Raw genomic sequence first — 16,658 nt, forward strand, 5'->3', positions numbered from 1 at the left:
GGGAGGGGAGTGGCGGCGGCGGCGGCAGCGGCGGGCGGCTCCCGCCTCAGCCTAGGCAGTGGCGTCGGCGAAGGCAGAGTCGAGGCAGCCGCGAGCGCTCGGCTGAGTGTCAGCCGGTGGCGACGGCTCGAGAACTGGGAGTTGGGGACGCGCGCGCCGGACCTTCCGCCGCCGCCGTTGCCGCCGCGGCCGCTGCTGCCGCCGCCCAGAGCCTAAGGCGCCGGGGCCGGGGGAGCAGGGGGGGCGGGCGAGCGAGAGGGCCGGGGGGAGGGTGGGGGATGGCGCGGACCCCGGGGCCGGCCCCGCTGTGTCCCGGAGGCGGCAAAGCACAACTTTCCTCCGCTTCTCCCCCCGGGGCCGGGCTCTTGCTGCCACCCCCGACGCCGCCGCCGCTACTGCTGCTGCTCTTCCCGCTGCTGCTCTTCTCCCGGCTCTGTGGTAGGTGAACCTCGGCGGCCGGCGCGGGCTGAGGGAGGCGCGACCGAGGGTCCCGGCTCCACCGCCGGCCGGCGCGGGCCGCCCTCCGGGGCGGTAAGGCGGTTGTGCTCGGCGGTTGACTGCGCTAGAGGGTGCCGTGGACTTTGGCTGGAAACTTTTCGCCGCGCCCGGGGCGAGGCCCGGGAAGGGCCGGGGCCGGCGAGTGCTGCGCCGGGCGGCCGGCCGGCCGGCCGCTCCCCTCCCCCGCTCGCCGCTGCCCGATGCCGAGTGCTGGGTGCGCGGGGAGCTCCTTCATGTTTGCTCCGGGAACCGTTACCTCCTCGCTCATTCGCGGAGGAAGTCGAGAGCGCGGACTTCTGGGCTGGGGCGAAGGTGCCGGGCTGCACGTTTGCCGCCTCCTTTTTTCCCTGGTGAAACTTGAGCTGTGAGTCCAGATACCTCCAGGGACCAGAGCCCGACGGGATGAAGCCGTAGGCTCCCAACCCCTCCTGGCCTCCCGCTCTGGAGAAGGCACCATGTTAGCCCACCCTGCAGCATTCCTTACAGTTCTCTTCCGTCCTCCGGCCCGGTTCTGCCCCGGCAGCCTCTGGATCGCTTTGCATTGAGCCCGTCGCTGCCTTCCAGTTTATGGGACGTCTCTCACACTGTCCATGTTTATTATAGCGAACGCTGTTTGTCCTCAGGACTTCGATTTGTGTGTTAAATACCTGATTGCATCGATTGTGCTCTGGCTGTTCAGATTAAAACAGACCCCACGCCTCGTCCCCTCATTTTATGTTACAGTTTTCCTATCACATTTGGGGGCTAGTCTCTGTAAATTCTGTTCCTAGGTATCCGAGACTAGAAATCCACTTGTTATAAGGATCCTGTAAAAAAAAAAAAAAAATCTGGCGCCTCATGCAAGAGAGATGGACTAAGTGATCATTAATGGAAGGCGGTGATTTGGGAACGTGAGGCCACACCAGTTTGGGGGGATTAGCTTTGGCTTTTGGTAATACCGAAATACTGCAGGAAGTTATTCATTCGAACACTCAACTTGGTGAGGAAGGTGAAGCAAAACTTAACGCTTGCGCAAAGATTAGTGTAGCTAAGACATTTCTATTGGTACATAAGGCTGCTGTTGGATCTGTTTAGTGGGATTGTAAATGAAACCAGAAGTTTCATTAGTGTTTATTAAAAGGAGAGATGTGTGCGGATTTCTGGGATGGTGTGATTTAGAAGAAAGAGAGTCCTGTTCCGGGAGGTGTGTCAGGGTAGTTGGTTTATGAGGGGAGGCAGAGTTTTCAAGAGATTGAGTGCCCCTTATAGGCTGAGAATCTCCTCTACCAATTCACCACCGCGTTTCAAGCACGGTAATGAAAGTTTCTGATTTACAGGGTATAGCCTGATAAGTGGCTTGTTATCTAATCTGCATTGTTTCTGTATCTCCACTCCCCAGCTGTTTGGTTCCACAACACAATTCTTAATGCTGCTACCTCTGTAAATTGATGCAAGATTCTACGTTGAATTTGTATACTGTTCTTTGCCATTAGAGAAGATGGTGGATTCCAGTTGAGTGGGAGAAAAGTTGGAGGGGGTGTTAACAGTTTACTATCCTGATTTAGATTGTGTTAAGGACTAAGTGAATATTATTTGTACCTCTAATAAAGGCTTATCTTGCTAAGCAAAGCCTTATAGAAGACTGAAACTAGGTGACATGTGCGTATAACCAAAGATACTGAATTTGAATAATAATTTCATAGTGCTTGTTCAAGGGCTTGTACAAGGGCTGATTACTTTTGAAGGAACACACGGTTTTCATGCAGAAGAAAGGTGTGTTTTTCTTTAAATCCTTTTTGGTGATGTGCTATTGGAGGGGCTTGATATTTTTATTTAAGGTCCTAAAAATTCAAGCAGTATAGGCAAATGGACTGTGATTTAGAGCAGGTGTAAATTCAAGTTTTTAGAGTCAATTTTGCTGGTAGTTGTAGAGACAGGCACTAGGTTTGTGTTTCTGTGCACTGTTCTTTTAAAGAGCTTCCTTTTCTGGCTTGTAGTGTTAATAACACCCTAATTTGTGAACCCTTATGACAAGTTTTTTTTTTTTTTTTTTCCATCAACCTCTCTCTATTTTAGAATTCAGTCTTTGAGTAGGGCACAGTTGTCCTGACTTATGGGTGCTTAGTAAGTATGGAAGTAGAATTGTCTTCATGTAACCTATTTGTTGATTTGACATTCGTAGCACTCCTTACAAGGTTTTGCGTGTACTAATGTTTGAGTAGTCAGTTTTAGAATTGAAAAGATTTTTAGGCTTTAAAGGGGCGATTATCTGATGATTTGTTAATCAGAATATTTTACTTGTTTGACACGTACAGTTTTTTTTCTTTTTGCTGCTTTTTTGGATATGCTGCTCACATGTAGCATGACCTTAACTATGCTCAACATCTGCAATGTCATCTATTAGTACAAGATAATTTTTATGTCCTGTTCATGTGCTAAAACAAAACCCTTGTAACTGGTAGATTTGATATTCTGAAAGGTGTAAAAAATTACATATATTTGCTGTTTTGAGGGTGTATACTATCTGTCTTATTGGAAGAACTGAACTTTTAAAGTGAGAATTTTACAGGTTTACAAACTCTGGGGTTTTTTTGTTTGTTTGTTTTGTTTTTTAAGCCTGAGAAATTCTTAGGTATAAAGGTCAAGGGGACTAGATTTACAACATCAAGTACTTGATAAGTCCCATTTATTTAAATCCCATTTTTCTAGAATTCCATATTTCTTTTTTTTTTAATTGAAGTGTAGTTAACACACAGTGTTAAATTAGTTTCAGCTATATTTCTTTATGATAGCAATATTCAGTTCATATGTGATCAGGTTTATCTCACTTTCCTTCCAACATTCTTCTTGAAAGGTAGAGACTGTTAGCAGGGGTATGGTATCAATGAAGGAGATAATAAAGCCTGTTTGGTCTTTGTCCATTCCTATTTGAATCTAGGATTCCATGACTTTACATTTTCATCAAGGTTTTATTTAATGATAAATGACGATAAAGAAGATCTATTATTAAATTGAATCTTGAACAGCACTTTCAGTACTTCCTGTATTCCTGGCACTTGATAGGCACTTGGGGACATAAAGCATGAATAAGGCAGAGTTCTGGCTTCAAGGAGCTTACAGCATTGTGATAGACATGAAGACAATTGTTGATTATAGGACAGTCAAGTGTTTATGATAGAGATCTGCATGAGGTACTGTGGGGTTGCCCAGAAGAGGGATTCCAAACGTGTTAGGTAAAGATAAATGTGAATTGTGAGAAGTAAAATTACTTTTTAAAATCAGTGAGGCAGATCTTAGTGGGATTAGACATTGTGGTAGGTGGTAGAAGTTTGTTCCTGTCTCTTTCTGATCTTTATTGTTTAAATACTAAATGGGCAGTTTGATTCTGAAAAACAGGTTGCCACTTAATAGCTTTGTGAATTGTTGGCAAGCTATTTAACCTCATCTTAAAAAAAAAAAAAAAGATATCACCTTGTGTGTAGAGTTGTTGAGAGAACTAAGTCAAAGAATAAAATAATAAAACAGTGCATGGAATATGGCAAACATTCAAGTGTTAGTAGCATTGCACATTATAAACTAACTTGCCTGGTATTTGCCATTCTTCAGTTCTACCCTAATGTCTTGAATTGAGTTTTCAAGGTAATTAACTTAATCTATTTGCACTTTACAGCTTTTTTTTTTTTTGAATGTGTAGCGCAGTCAGTGCTCTTTAAATATTTGTTAAATTTGTTTCAGATAAATATTCAGAAGACCAGTTCTTAGAATATGAGGATACAGTGAAATTAACTTTTGTAATTGTATGGAACCAAGTTGAATCTTCCCTTGATGATGGGGAATGCATTTTAAGATTTGGCAGTTCCCTAAGGTCACTTGGAATGTATTGAAAATGTAGAGTTGGAGAAAAGTGTCACAAGTAAGCTTCTACCTTATCAAGTTACTGATAGTATCAGGTTGGAGCCTATAATATGTACTGCCCATATAAATCTTTCCGCATTCTTAGCAGATATAATTGGAAAGTGAACCAAATTTAAAAGTAAGCAAAAAACCCCAGATCTTCCTTTCTTGTATTTAGCCATAGCATCAGAAATAGGAACTGGAAAAAGCTGGGCAATTTTATATTTGTGTGTGCATGTGTGTATTTACTGTCTTGTTTATTTCATTATGCTTAAATATATTTAATTTAGTGATTCAGGAACTCTAATGGGCATTTTGCGTTTGTATAGTTAAGAAGTTAAACTTAGGACTTCTTGCCTATTATTTGAAAATTACTGAAGAGAAGCTGGCTAGGATACCTTTGTTAAAAAATAGAGTATTTTGACATTTTGTGATTTGCCCCTTTAAAATTAGAGTAAATAGCATATTGTTATAGCATATTCTATAATCCATTAAAGTCCTTATAACAGTTCATAGTAAGGACTAACTAGTTTGTGAAAGATGTGGCATTTAATTAATAATGGCTATTAATATATAAATTTAGGATAAAATCAATCCTTAAGTTAGTAATAGAATGATTATTAAAGATGATTTTATGTTCCAAGCATTCAGGTCCAAAAATGTAAGTACCATAAATGTCATACTTTTGATTACCTTTTGTATTTTTATCTAAAATTTTTTAAAGTCTTGACTATGTATCCTTTCCTGAATTTCATAAAACTTAAGATTTCTATTTTTTTTTTAAGTTTATTTATTTTGAGAGAGTGAAAGAGCGAGCACTTATGGGGGAGGGACAGAGAGAGAATCCCAAGGAGGCCCAGGAACCATGAGATAATGACCTGAGCTGAAATCGAGAGTCGGATGCCTAATGGACTGAGCCACCCAGGCACCCCAAGATTTCTATTTTTATACTAGGTTCTGACATTTAATAATTTATTTAAATAAAATTTATCCTGACTCTTTATCAAGGGTGAGCCTTAATTTTTTTCCTAAATGACTCAATTATTATACTATAGATAATTCATTTAAAACTTTAGTGAGAGCTTCCCCTTATGACTTTGGAAACAGCCATATTGCAGGTACTGTAGTCTATTTTATACTCATGCTATACTATTTTTAGTACTAGTTTATAATAGTACTACACTGTTTTAGAAACGATCTTGTATTGCATACTTAATCTCAATTTTACGTATTCTCTTTCATATAGCATACAGGGTGATTGTTTTTCTTGTAGTCCTATTTACTGCCCAACATTCATTCTGCTAATTAAGATGAGTAGGAGAGAACTACCTGTTGCATTGTGTAGATATTCATAAACTGGAATTTGAGGCATGTGTAAAAATATGCCATCTCATAACTGGATTAAGTGGCTAAGAATTGGCAGTATGTCTTTCAGCACTTCAGATGATTATTTTGTAGGTGTAAGATAGTAAATTATACCTGTGGATCTATAGATAGGAAAGTATTTTTTTAAAAACTTTGATTTCCTTGAACTTTAATGGCTTAGAGAAATCAAACTTGTTCTTATTTTAAATAGGTTAGCTTTGCACTGAGTGGAGGCTTTTTAAGCTCTCAGCTTAGGGTTATTCAGAAGAAATAAAGTTAAAAGGAAAGGCGGTGCTATAAATCACTGTTCTCAGCTAGCCAGGGTCAGCAGAAGTAGGGTGTGCAGTTGGGTTCAAATCTTAGTTACTAGGGAATCTTTTTCAAGTAACATTCAAACAGGCTCCACTGTGGGTTTACTGGATTGACCATTTTTGCAAGAGGGGTGGGGAGTAGAGCCTGGGGATTGGGACATTTGTAGTTTGAGAGACATCTTCAGATGATTCTCTCTTCCCTTGATGAGTGCTCTTTATTACAACATTTAAATTTATGATTTGACCAGATGTGGTTCTTCTTGTGAAAGAAATATTCCACTCTTTTGTTCACTAATGTATCAGAAGTGCTTGGCATATAGTAGGCACTCAAATTTCTTTATTTCAGGAGTTTAATAGCAAAGTCAAATTTAAACTAGCACTGTCCAGTAGAAATATGAGCCATACACAGAATTTTAAGTTATCCTTATGCCACATTAGAAATAGTAAAAGGAACAGGTGAAATTAACCTTAATCATGTATTTTATTTAACACAGTATAACCAAAATATCATTTCACTGTGCATTTGATACTAAAAAATTGAGATGTTTTACATTTTCCTTCCTAGTTAAGTCTTTGAAATTTGGTATGTATTTTAACTTACAGATTGTTATTTAAACTAGCTGTATTTGATGTGCTCAGTAGTCACATGTGGCTGGAGGCTACCATATTGGACAGTGCAGGCCTAAACTATATGTGTCTCTGAAGTAGGTAATGCCTGTCCCTGGTCCTTACTCATAAGGCCTAAAATAATATTACTCTTCCTGCCTACCTAGTGAAATTCTGAAATAGCTGGTTTAAGATCAGTTTTCTCTGTGAAGCCTTCCCTCACCACTTCTTGACTAAAGTGAGCTTTTCTTCTTTCTAGTTACTCTTACATTTGTTATGTAGTATTTAATTTTAAGTTGTTTTGTAATGTGTGCTCTTTGCAGTAGAGATCTTGCCTCATGCTTCATTGTATGTATCATAACAAGTATTGTAATAAACAAAGATTATTTTTCAAACTATATAGATTTTATTAACATTTGCTTTTTTGCCCATTAATAACTGTTTAAGGAATTGACCAAATTTGCTGTAACATAATTGGCATGAAGAGAATACTTGGTTAGGATTTCATCTTCCATATTGAAGTAAAATAATGAAATAAAATAGAATAATAGCTGTAATAAGTAACTATGAAACTTTTGTGAACTTGATTTTATTTCTTATCTGATCCTAGATATCTTTCATTCCTTAGTCCCTGGACGCCTACCCTCTTTTGTGTTTAATAATGTGACATGTGGTCATTAGAGGAAAAAGCACACACATTCTATTCACTTTTTTTTTTTTCCTTCATGTTTTTAGGTTTAGAGCAACGTTTGCCAAAGTGTTTCTGTTGAATTCAAGTCTCAGAAGATATGTTTCTGGGATAAAATACTGTGGTTAAATAGACTTGGGAATGGAAAAAAAACCCAGCTATATAACCCGCTTATGTAAAGTCACTATATGCATTAATATACTAATAGCTTAAAAAAATTATTCCATAAAATATACTGTTTTACAAACTAATTAAAAAAAATCTTTTTTGTGTAACACCTGTTACATTGCAGAAGCTATGTTGTACAGAACACACTCAGAAGTATATCCCTAGAGGGATTTGTATATTTGATATTATTCCTATTTTGACAGTCCTATTCCTACTTTCCTAGATGGGGGGGAGTGAATACATACATATTGTCTAATAAGCTAGAAGAGGTTGGTAGGTTTTAAAGATGTTGCTTGATGAGATAGTTCTTCATTGGCTTTTCTTTTTTTCTAAAAATTCGTTTTTGCTGTCTTTAGGTTTGTGTCTTTATTCCCCATTGTCTTACCCATTTTGAATTGAGATGTTTGCAAAATTGATCTTCTAGGAGGAATACAGTTTTTTTCCTTTGGTATTGTAAAATCAGCTGTGCATTATTTATCTCAGGGCATATGTAGTTTAAACAGCTTATGTGTGACATGCCTCACTTTGTGTATATCACATCTCACCCTGAATTTGAATTTTCAAAATAAAGTGTAAGATTAAGATACCTAATCTGTTTTGTAATGGAAATATGTCAGTGTTGTTATTGGGAAGGACCTGAAAAAACCAAGAGGCAATTATAAATATAGGTGCATACAACTAAGACTCCAACTCAGTGTTGAGAACATTGTATACAATTAGCAATGTGCTTGATGCCTTTTTTTTTTTTAATGTTTATTTATTTTTGAGAGAGACAGAGTGCAAGCAGGGGAGGGGCAGAGAGAGAGAGGGAGTCACAGAATCTGAATCAGGCTCCAGGCTTTGAGCTGTCAGCACAGAGCCTGACTTGGGACTTGAACTCATGAGCCATGAGATCATGACCTGAGCTGAAGTCTGACGCTCAACCGACTGAGCCACCCACATGACCCTGTGCTTGACCCTTCTAATGTCTTCACTTTAGAGGAAAACCAAAAATGTTAATGAAATAGTAGTATTGGTGAACTGTGGTTCACAATCATATTCATATAGTAACTATTTCTATGTGTTATCCATGATAGACATGATTGTCATTATTACTAGATTATCTTAGGCTGTTTTGAAACTTATTAATATGATTTCTAATTTAGTCTTAGCTACTGTGGGCTAGGTTAAGATTCATTTCATAAGTGTCCTGTCATTATGAACTCCAAATTCCCTTCTAATTTGATTCAGATTAGAGATAATCATTCATGGCTAGAAGTTCAATTTAAATATTGGCTAAGTCACACCATTAAACTGTCTAGTTTTTAAATGTCCTTAGGGATACCCTGGTTACTTTATTTTAAATGCAAAATTTTTAAAAGCTTCTCTATTTTATTTATTTTTTATTGAAGAGATTCAAGTGGGAAAAGGTACTTAACTACAGTTTTATCCTTCTCATTACGGACATAGGGCTAGAACATCATAGCATTTTTCACTAAACCATGAGTCTGCATATGTTAATGTCTCTAGCAGCTGTTCTGAACCTCAGATTTCTGCTTGTTAAAGTTAAGAGATAAAAAATTACCACGAACAAAAACCTTGAGTAACATGTTCAAATAATCTGCTTGTATTGACTGTCAACTTTTATAGTAGCCTCTCCATTCCTATAAGCATTGTAAGTATATGATTATAAATCTGTGATTATTTTATACGGCTTTGGCTAGTTCATCTGAAAACCAGAATGAACCTTAATATTGAAGTATAATGGTAAGGAATTCCTATTCTCTTTCAAATTGTTACTTCTCTTTGTTGTACACTAGTACAATGTCAAAGATTTATTTATTTTTTCTTTTAAAGCTGGTATAGCTTCTATGGTTACTGGACTGATTTTGAATAATAAAAGAAGGCATATCAAGGCCAGAATTAATAACACTAATGAAGACACTTATTCTTAGGAAGAAATAAGACTGGTTAACTATTGACATTCTTTTCCACATTTAAGATTGTGAAAACCATTTCAAATTTTAGATTCGTAAGAGTTAGCAATTTTTGGTGGCTATTTTGAAGCCATGCATTGCTTATCAAACTTATTTTTCCGTATGTGTATAAAAGGATCTGGACATTGACACAGTTTTGTTATATTGATTGTGAAAATGTTTAAATATATAAGTAGTTGGTGAAATTTGTATAGAGCATGCAAAAAAAGTCTCTTGCTTTGTAAAAGTTTGAATCCTAACAACATCTGCTAAAATATAAAAACAACTCTGAAATTGCCTAAGAAAAATGCAGATCTTTGAGGATACTACTATTGCTTTGCTGCCCTCTACAGTCATCTAAAATAATCGCTCTTGATTTTTCTTCCATCAGATGATTAAAATACTTACGTGACCTGTGAGTCGGTTGAGTAATAATTACTGTTAAAATATATTTTTTAGTTAGTCACAATAGTTGATCCATACCTATAATGCAAAAACTAAAGGACTTAGAATTGGAGCAGGGGATAAATTGGGGACTGAGCGTCAATCAGAAAATAGGTAAAACAACACCAACTGAGAGCTAGGTGGTTAGAAGATATCACAGTGAAATAAGACATGGTGGTTGGTCCCAAGTTTATAGACCTATTGGTAAGACTAACTGTATGTTAAAATATATACAAAAAAGGTGTTTGTAAAAACGTTGCAAGTAGTATGGTACAGCCTAAAAGAAAGATCAGTAAGACCTGGAAGAGTCAAGGAAAGCTAAGTAGAGGAGACGAAACTTTTGAGTTGTGTCTTCAAGAATGGATTAAATTCAGACAAGTAAAACAGGGTTATATTAAAACACAAAGGATCTGTTACACAGAAAGGGCTATGCAAGGGGCCTTGGAGTCTTTGCACTTAATAAATGTAACTTTTCATTGTTAGGAGATTTGGAATTAGTAGTGTGTGTGTGTGTGTGTGTATGTTAAGTCCAGTTACTTAGCCTCTCTGCCTGTTTCATCCCTAAAAAATTGGCTAAGTACTTCATTCACAGAGTTGCTGTGAAAATTAAATGAACTCCTTAAACTGCACAATATTGTGCTTTATAAATACAACTAACAATAATGCAAGGGAAAGTGAATTGTCTTATATTAGAAATATAAAAGTATTGTGGGATTATAGAAGAAGGAGCAGTTTTACTGGCAATGGAAGAAGACTTAATAGAAGGCCTAATTTTGTAGCTGAACCTTGAGGGAAGAATTTAGATTTCCATTTGTGAGGGAAATTCAAAGAGAAAGAGGGCATTCCAGGCTGAAAAGATCACTGGACTGAGAATTCTGTGGAAGGAATGTTCCCCTGTGGTTCAAGCATGAGCTTTTTGTAGGAAAGTCATAGATTTTTAAATACTTGACTGATGCTGAGGAGAAGGTGTATGGTAGGCAGTGAGGAGCTTTTGAAGGCAAGTAACTACTGAATCTGTCTGATTTGAGGATGTTGTATTGTTCTGATCGCAGTGTATAAGATATATTGGAGATATGAGAGACAAAAAGGAATAGCCATTATAATCGTTCATGGAAGAGAAGGTTGTGAAGACAAATAGCATTTTGGTAGAAGGCTTGAATGGAGTGATGGATCTGAGTAGATTACCTAGTGTTTGGATATCATAGTGGGTGAGAAAGGAAGAGTTGGATCTGAACTTAATGCTTCTCTTTTGAATGGCTAGAAAAGTATGGTAAAGGTATTGATTAGTTTTAGTCCAGTAACATTTTGGAGGCAATTAAATTGCGGTATCTTTGGGACATATTTTATTTTTTTTATTTTTTAATTTTTTTAATGTATGAAATTTATTGTCAGATTGGTTTCCATACAACACCCAGTGCTTATCCCAAAAGATGCCCTCTTCAATGCCCATCACCTACCCTTCCCTCCCTTCCACCCCCCCATCAACCCTCAGTTCTCAGTTTTTAAGAGTCTCTTATGCTTTGGTTCTCTCCCACTCTAACCTCATTTTTTGGTTCTCTCCCACTCTAACCTCATTTTTTTTCCCTTCCCCTCCCCCATGGGTTTCTGTTAAGTTTCTCAGGATCCACATAAGAGTGAAAACATACGGTATCTGTCTTTCTCTGTATGGTTTATTTCACTTAGCATAACACTCTCTAGTTCCATCCATGTTGCTACAAAGGGCCATATTTCATTCTTTCTCATTGCCACATAGTACTCCATTGTGTATATAAACCACAATTTCTTTATCCATTCATCAGTTGATGGACATTTAGGCTTTTCCCACAATTTGGCTATTGTTGAGAGTGCTGCTATAAACATTGGGGTACAAGTGCCTTAGGGAAATATTTTAGAGCTGTAGTTGGAAATTTATTATGAGATGGTGGAATAATATGTGGAGTTGGGAATTACCAGGATTGAGATATTGGGAATAGACGAATTTTTAGAGAGAAGGCAGAGGGGGAGGAGAGAAGGAGGGAGAAGAGAAGGAAGAAAGGAAAGAGAAGTGGGCAGGGGACTGGGAAAAATTGTCAAGGTTGAGGTATTTTAATTGGATAAGAAGGAGGGAGAGGGGAAATCATCTGGAAAAAAAACTTACTTGCTAAATAGACCAATATATTTAGTAGTTAAGAGGAGTGCATGGATGACCCAGTAATTTAGTAAAAGTGGTTAGGAGAGGTCAAATTCCAAAAAGTTAACAAATGAGGGGACGGTGAAGAAGTAGTAAGGTATGGCCCACTCTTGGGAAAGAGAAAGAGTAATTTGATGGGGGAAGAATAATGTATCAGTTGTTATGGGCTGAATGCTTGTCATCCCCAAATTGAGATATTGAAGCCCTAACTCCCAATGTGATGGCATTAGGAAGGGTTCTTTGGGAGGCAGTTAGATACCAGGTGGTTCACGTACGGAAATCAGGACCCAAGGGAGGCTAGACATCTAGAACCATACCCAGAACCACAGCCAAGATAATGTCAAGGTCATTGCTTTTTGCTTCTTGAGACACTGGAGGTTATATACAGCTTTGCCTCTTAGACTGGCATTGCTGCTCTTAGAGATTGGATATTGTTATTACCATAGCACAAGAGACTATACTTTCCATGGGTGTCCATTACAGAAAGTTGAAGGAAAGCTTTATAAAAAAATTGACATATAGTTGACAGTGTTCTGTTAGTTTCAGGTGTACGACATAGTGATTCGACAGTTCTATACATTAGGCTGTGCTTACCACCGTAAGTATAGTTACCATCTGTCACCATGCAATGTTATTATAATATTACTGGCTTTTTTGTTCCCTGTGCTATACTTATCATCCTCATGACTTATTTTATAACTGGAAGTTTATACCTCTTAACCCCTTCACCAGTTTTGCTCTTCCCTCCAACCCCCTAATGTTTGGCAACCACCACTTTGTTTTCTGTATTCATGATTCTATTTCTGTTAGTTCGTTTGTTCTGTTTTTTAGATTTCACATATAAGTGAAATCATATGGTAATTTGTCTTTGATTTGAGTGAAAGGTGAACACAGCATTAGACGATGTGAGGTATGAGCTTGTTTGAACAAGGCTGGAGATACTGATTGATGAAATATTAAAACCTTTTATTGACATACTTTTACAGAAAAGTATTAATGGTAAGTGTGCAGTTAGGTGAACTGTTACAAAATTAGCAACTCTGTGAAACCATCACCCTGGTCAAGAAATAAATTTACTGGCACTCTAGAAGCTCCCTCACACTCTTTCCAGTCACACATCTGTCTCCCTGAGCAATAACCACAATTCTGACTTTTAACTCCATAAATTTGTTTTCTTTTTTTAACTTTATATAATATTTTTTTGCTGATGTTGTGAAATTCATGTTGTTGCGTGTAACATTTTTTTTAACACTACTGTGCAGTATTCTGTCCTGTCACCATCCATAATTTATCAGTTTTAATGTTGGACAGAAATTTGGGATGTTTTCAGTTTGAGGCTTTTATGAATGATACTACCATGAACATCATTTTATTTCTCTTTTGGTGGTAGAATTGCTGGTTCATTTTATGCATGTTTTTGTTGAATAAGTTTACTAAACAGTAACAATTTATACTTCCAATCAGTAGCTTATAAGACTCATTTGCTCCACGTCTTCACCAGCCCTTTGTAATGTCAGTACTTTTTCTTAACCATTCTGAGCAGTATGCAGTGGTATAACATTGTGATTGTAGTTTGTATTTCCTTGATGGTTGGGATCTAAGGATTTGCACCGTTTTGAATATCCTCTTGTGAAATGCCCGTTGGTTTTTATCCCATTTTATTCAGTTGTATTGTCTTTTGTCTTTTTATGGATCTGTTGGATTTGTTAATGTATGCTACGTATGAACCCTAATATGTATTACAAATATCTTCTCCTACTTTGGTCTTTTCACTCTATTGATGGTGTCTATAGATGAACAGAAGTTCTTTAATAATTATCCAGGTAGTCAAAACCAATCTTTGTTTTATAATTAATTCTTTGCCTTATTTACAATATCTTTCTCTAGTGCATTATCATGAAAACATTTTCCCTAGGAGTTTTATCATTTTGCCTTTACTGTGATTCATCTAGAATTTGTTTTTTGTGATTATTAGGTAGGATCCATATTTTTTCTTCATTTACTATCCAGTTGACCATCACCGTTTTTGGAAAGAACCTATTGTGCAGTGCTGCCTTTATAATAAATCAAGCAGCTGTCCATGCCTGGGTTTATTTTGGGGCTCTCTTCTTCATTCCATTTGTCCACTTTGCTATCTTGGCACAAATGTCATAATATCTTGGGACGCCTGGGTGGCTCAGTGGGTTAAGCGGCCGACTTGGGCTCAGGTCATGATCTCGCGGTCCGTGAGTTCGAGCCCTGCGTCGGGCTCTGTGCTGACAGCTCAGAGCCTGGAGCCTGTTTCAGATTCTGTGTCTCCCTCTCTCTGACCCTCCCCCGTTCATGCTCTGTCTCTCTCGGTCTCAAAAATAAACGTTAAAAAAAATTTTTTTAAAAAGTCATAATATCTCATTATAGCTTTATTATTTGTTTATTTGAATTTTAACATTTATTTATTTTTGAGAGAAAGAGGGAGATAGAGTACGAGCGGGGGGAGGTGCAGAGAGAGGGAGGGAGGGACACAGAATCCGAAGCAGGCTCCAGGCTCTGAGCTGTCAGCACAGAGCCTGACGCAAGGCTTGAACCCACAAGCCGTGAGATCATCTTGATGTTGGGTAGAGTAAGTCCACCTATTTGTTCAAGTTTAATGTGGCTAGTCTTGGTCCATTTCTTTTCTGTATAAATTTTAGTAGCAGCTTATCAATTGCCACAAAAAACCTATAGGGATTTTTTATTGTGAGTACATTAAATCTGTATGAATTAATGTAGGGCTAAATAGACGTCTTTATACTGAATCTTTCAACCTGTGAATCTGGTTTATCTCGCTATTTACCTAGGTTTTCTCTACATTTCCCATAAAACTTTCTGTTTTTTTTCTGTGTCTAGGTCTTGCATCACTATAAATTTTTTATTACATTTAATCTACTCAATTAAAGATTCAAGTTACTTGTTTTTTGATATTACTATAAATGATATTTTAAAATATTACTAATTGCAGGCATATAAAATCTAATGCTTTAGTTTAGGTATCGTGATCTTACATCCAGAGACTGTGCTAACTTCATTTATTTCTAATACTTAGTCAAATCTTTTGGATCTTTCATCTACAGAGTCATGCCATCTGTAAAAAGTGAAAGCCTGTTTTTTTTTCATTCCTTATACTTTTTTTTTTCTTTTCCTTTGTTTATATGCTCTGGAGCATCATAGCTCCACTATGATGTTAAATTAAAGTGGTGATTGCAGGCATCATTGTCTGATTCCTAATCTCAGAGGTAAAACAGTGTTCAACATTTCAAAATTAAGTATGATTCTTGTAGTTTTTTTTTTTTAATAGAATCTTTATCAGATTAGGAAAGTTTCTATTCCTAGTTTGCTAAGAATTTTTGTCATAAATGGTGTTTACTTTTATCAAATACTATATCTTAATTTTGAGATGATTAGAGGATTTTTTTTCCTTTTTTTAAGGAAAAAAATGGTGAATTACATTTAAAAAATGTTAAACCATCTTTGTGTTTCTGGAATAATCACGGTTTAGTTTTGATGAATTATATATTTTATTATATCACTGGATTCAAGTGACTATTATTTTCTTTATTTTTTTTCTTCATCTATATTTATCAGTTGTCCTGGAATATTCCTTTCTTATGATCTTGCCAAACTTTGGTATCAAAGTTATGGTGTGCTCAAAAAAACTGAGAAGTATTACACCTTTATTGTCCTGTGTATGAGTTTAAGATTGGTATTATTTTTCTCTTTAAGTGTTGGGTAGAATTCATAGGTAAAGCCATCTGGGCCTGGAATATTTTTTTGTGGGAAGGATTTTTATTTGTAGATTCCATTTTTTAATAATTATGGTACTTAGATTTTCTATCTTCTGTGTCACTTTTGACTCATTCTGTTTTTCTAGGGATTTGTCAGTTTCTTGCTTTCAATTCTAATGACATGAAGTTTTTCTTAATGTCCTCTTACTACCTTTATTTATTCTTTTTTTAATACCTGAAGGATCTGTAGCAATGCCGCCTCCCCCCCTTTTCATTTCTTTTATTTGTAATTTGTGTGGTCTTGGTTTCTGGATCAGTCTTGCCAGGAGTTTATCAGTTTTATTATAAGGACTTACCAAAGAACCCACTTTTGATTCATTGTTGATCCTATTTTATGTTTGTTTTCTATTTCATTATTTTCCTGGTCCGTATTTCCTTTGACTTTTTTTGGAGAGTTTATTTCCTATCTCTTTTCTATTTCTTGAGATGAATAGTTAGATTATTGATTTGAAGCCTTTCTCTTTTTCTTATATATGCATTTGAGCCTATTTTTCCCTTTAATTATGACTTTATCTGCATTGTATGCAAATAAATGTTTAAAACATGAAAAAATTTCCATGTGATTTTTTTTGAGTCTTGGATTATTTTGAAAATTATTACTTAACTAGATACATGAAGATATTTTAGTTACCTTAGTTTTTGATTTTTAGCATAATTACACTGTGTTAAAGAACTTGTGTCTGGTTTCAGTCTTTGGAAATAGCATTAGGTCAGTGTTGATAATTCCATGTATACTTACACAGAATGTATATTGCTTTTGTTGGGTAATTGTTTTCTTAC

At 36.9% G+C, this 16,658-nt stretch overlaps 1 protein-coding gene across 3 annotated transcripts in view; it reads left to right on the forward strand.

Moving 5' to 3' along the window:
* The first annotated feature begins 250 nt into the window (after positions 1-250).
* Positions 251-16,658, forward strand: part of NECTIN3 (nectin cell adhesion molecule 3) — a 127,936-nt gene continuing 111,528 nt past the window's right edge. For all 3 annotated transcript variants that reach the window (XR_005793280.1, XM_040484444.1, XM_040484443.1), the window contains exon 1: positions 251-438. Coding sequence is in view for 2 of the 3 variants with exons in the window: in XM_040484444.1 (XP_040340378.1) it covers positions 279-438 (160 nt within the window). In the remaining variant the exon portion in view is untranslated. The remainder of the gene's footprint in view (positions 439-16,658) is intronic.

Source organism: Herpailurus yagouaroundi, unplaced genomic scaffold (assembly GCF_014898765.1).
Source record: "Herpailurus yagouaroundi ecotype Mexico unplaced genomic scaffold, PumYag 162, whole genome shotgun sequence".
Classification (NCBI taxonomy): Eukaryota; Metazoa; Chordata; class Mammalia; order Carnivora; family Felidae; genus Herpailurus; species Herpailurus yagouaroundi.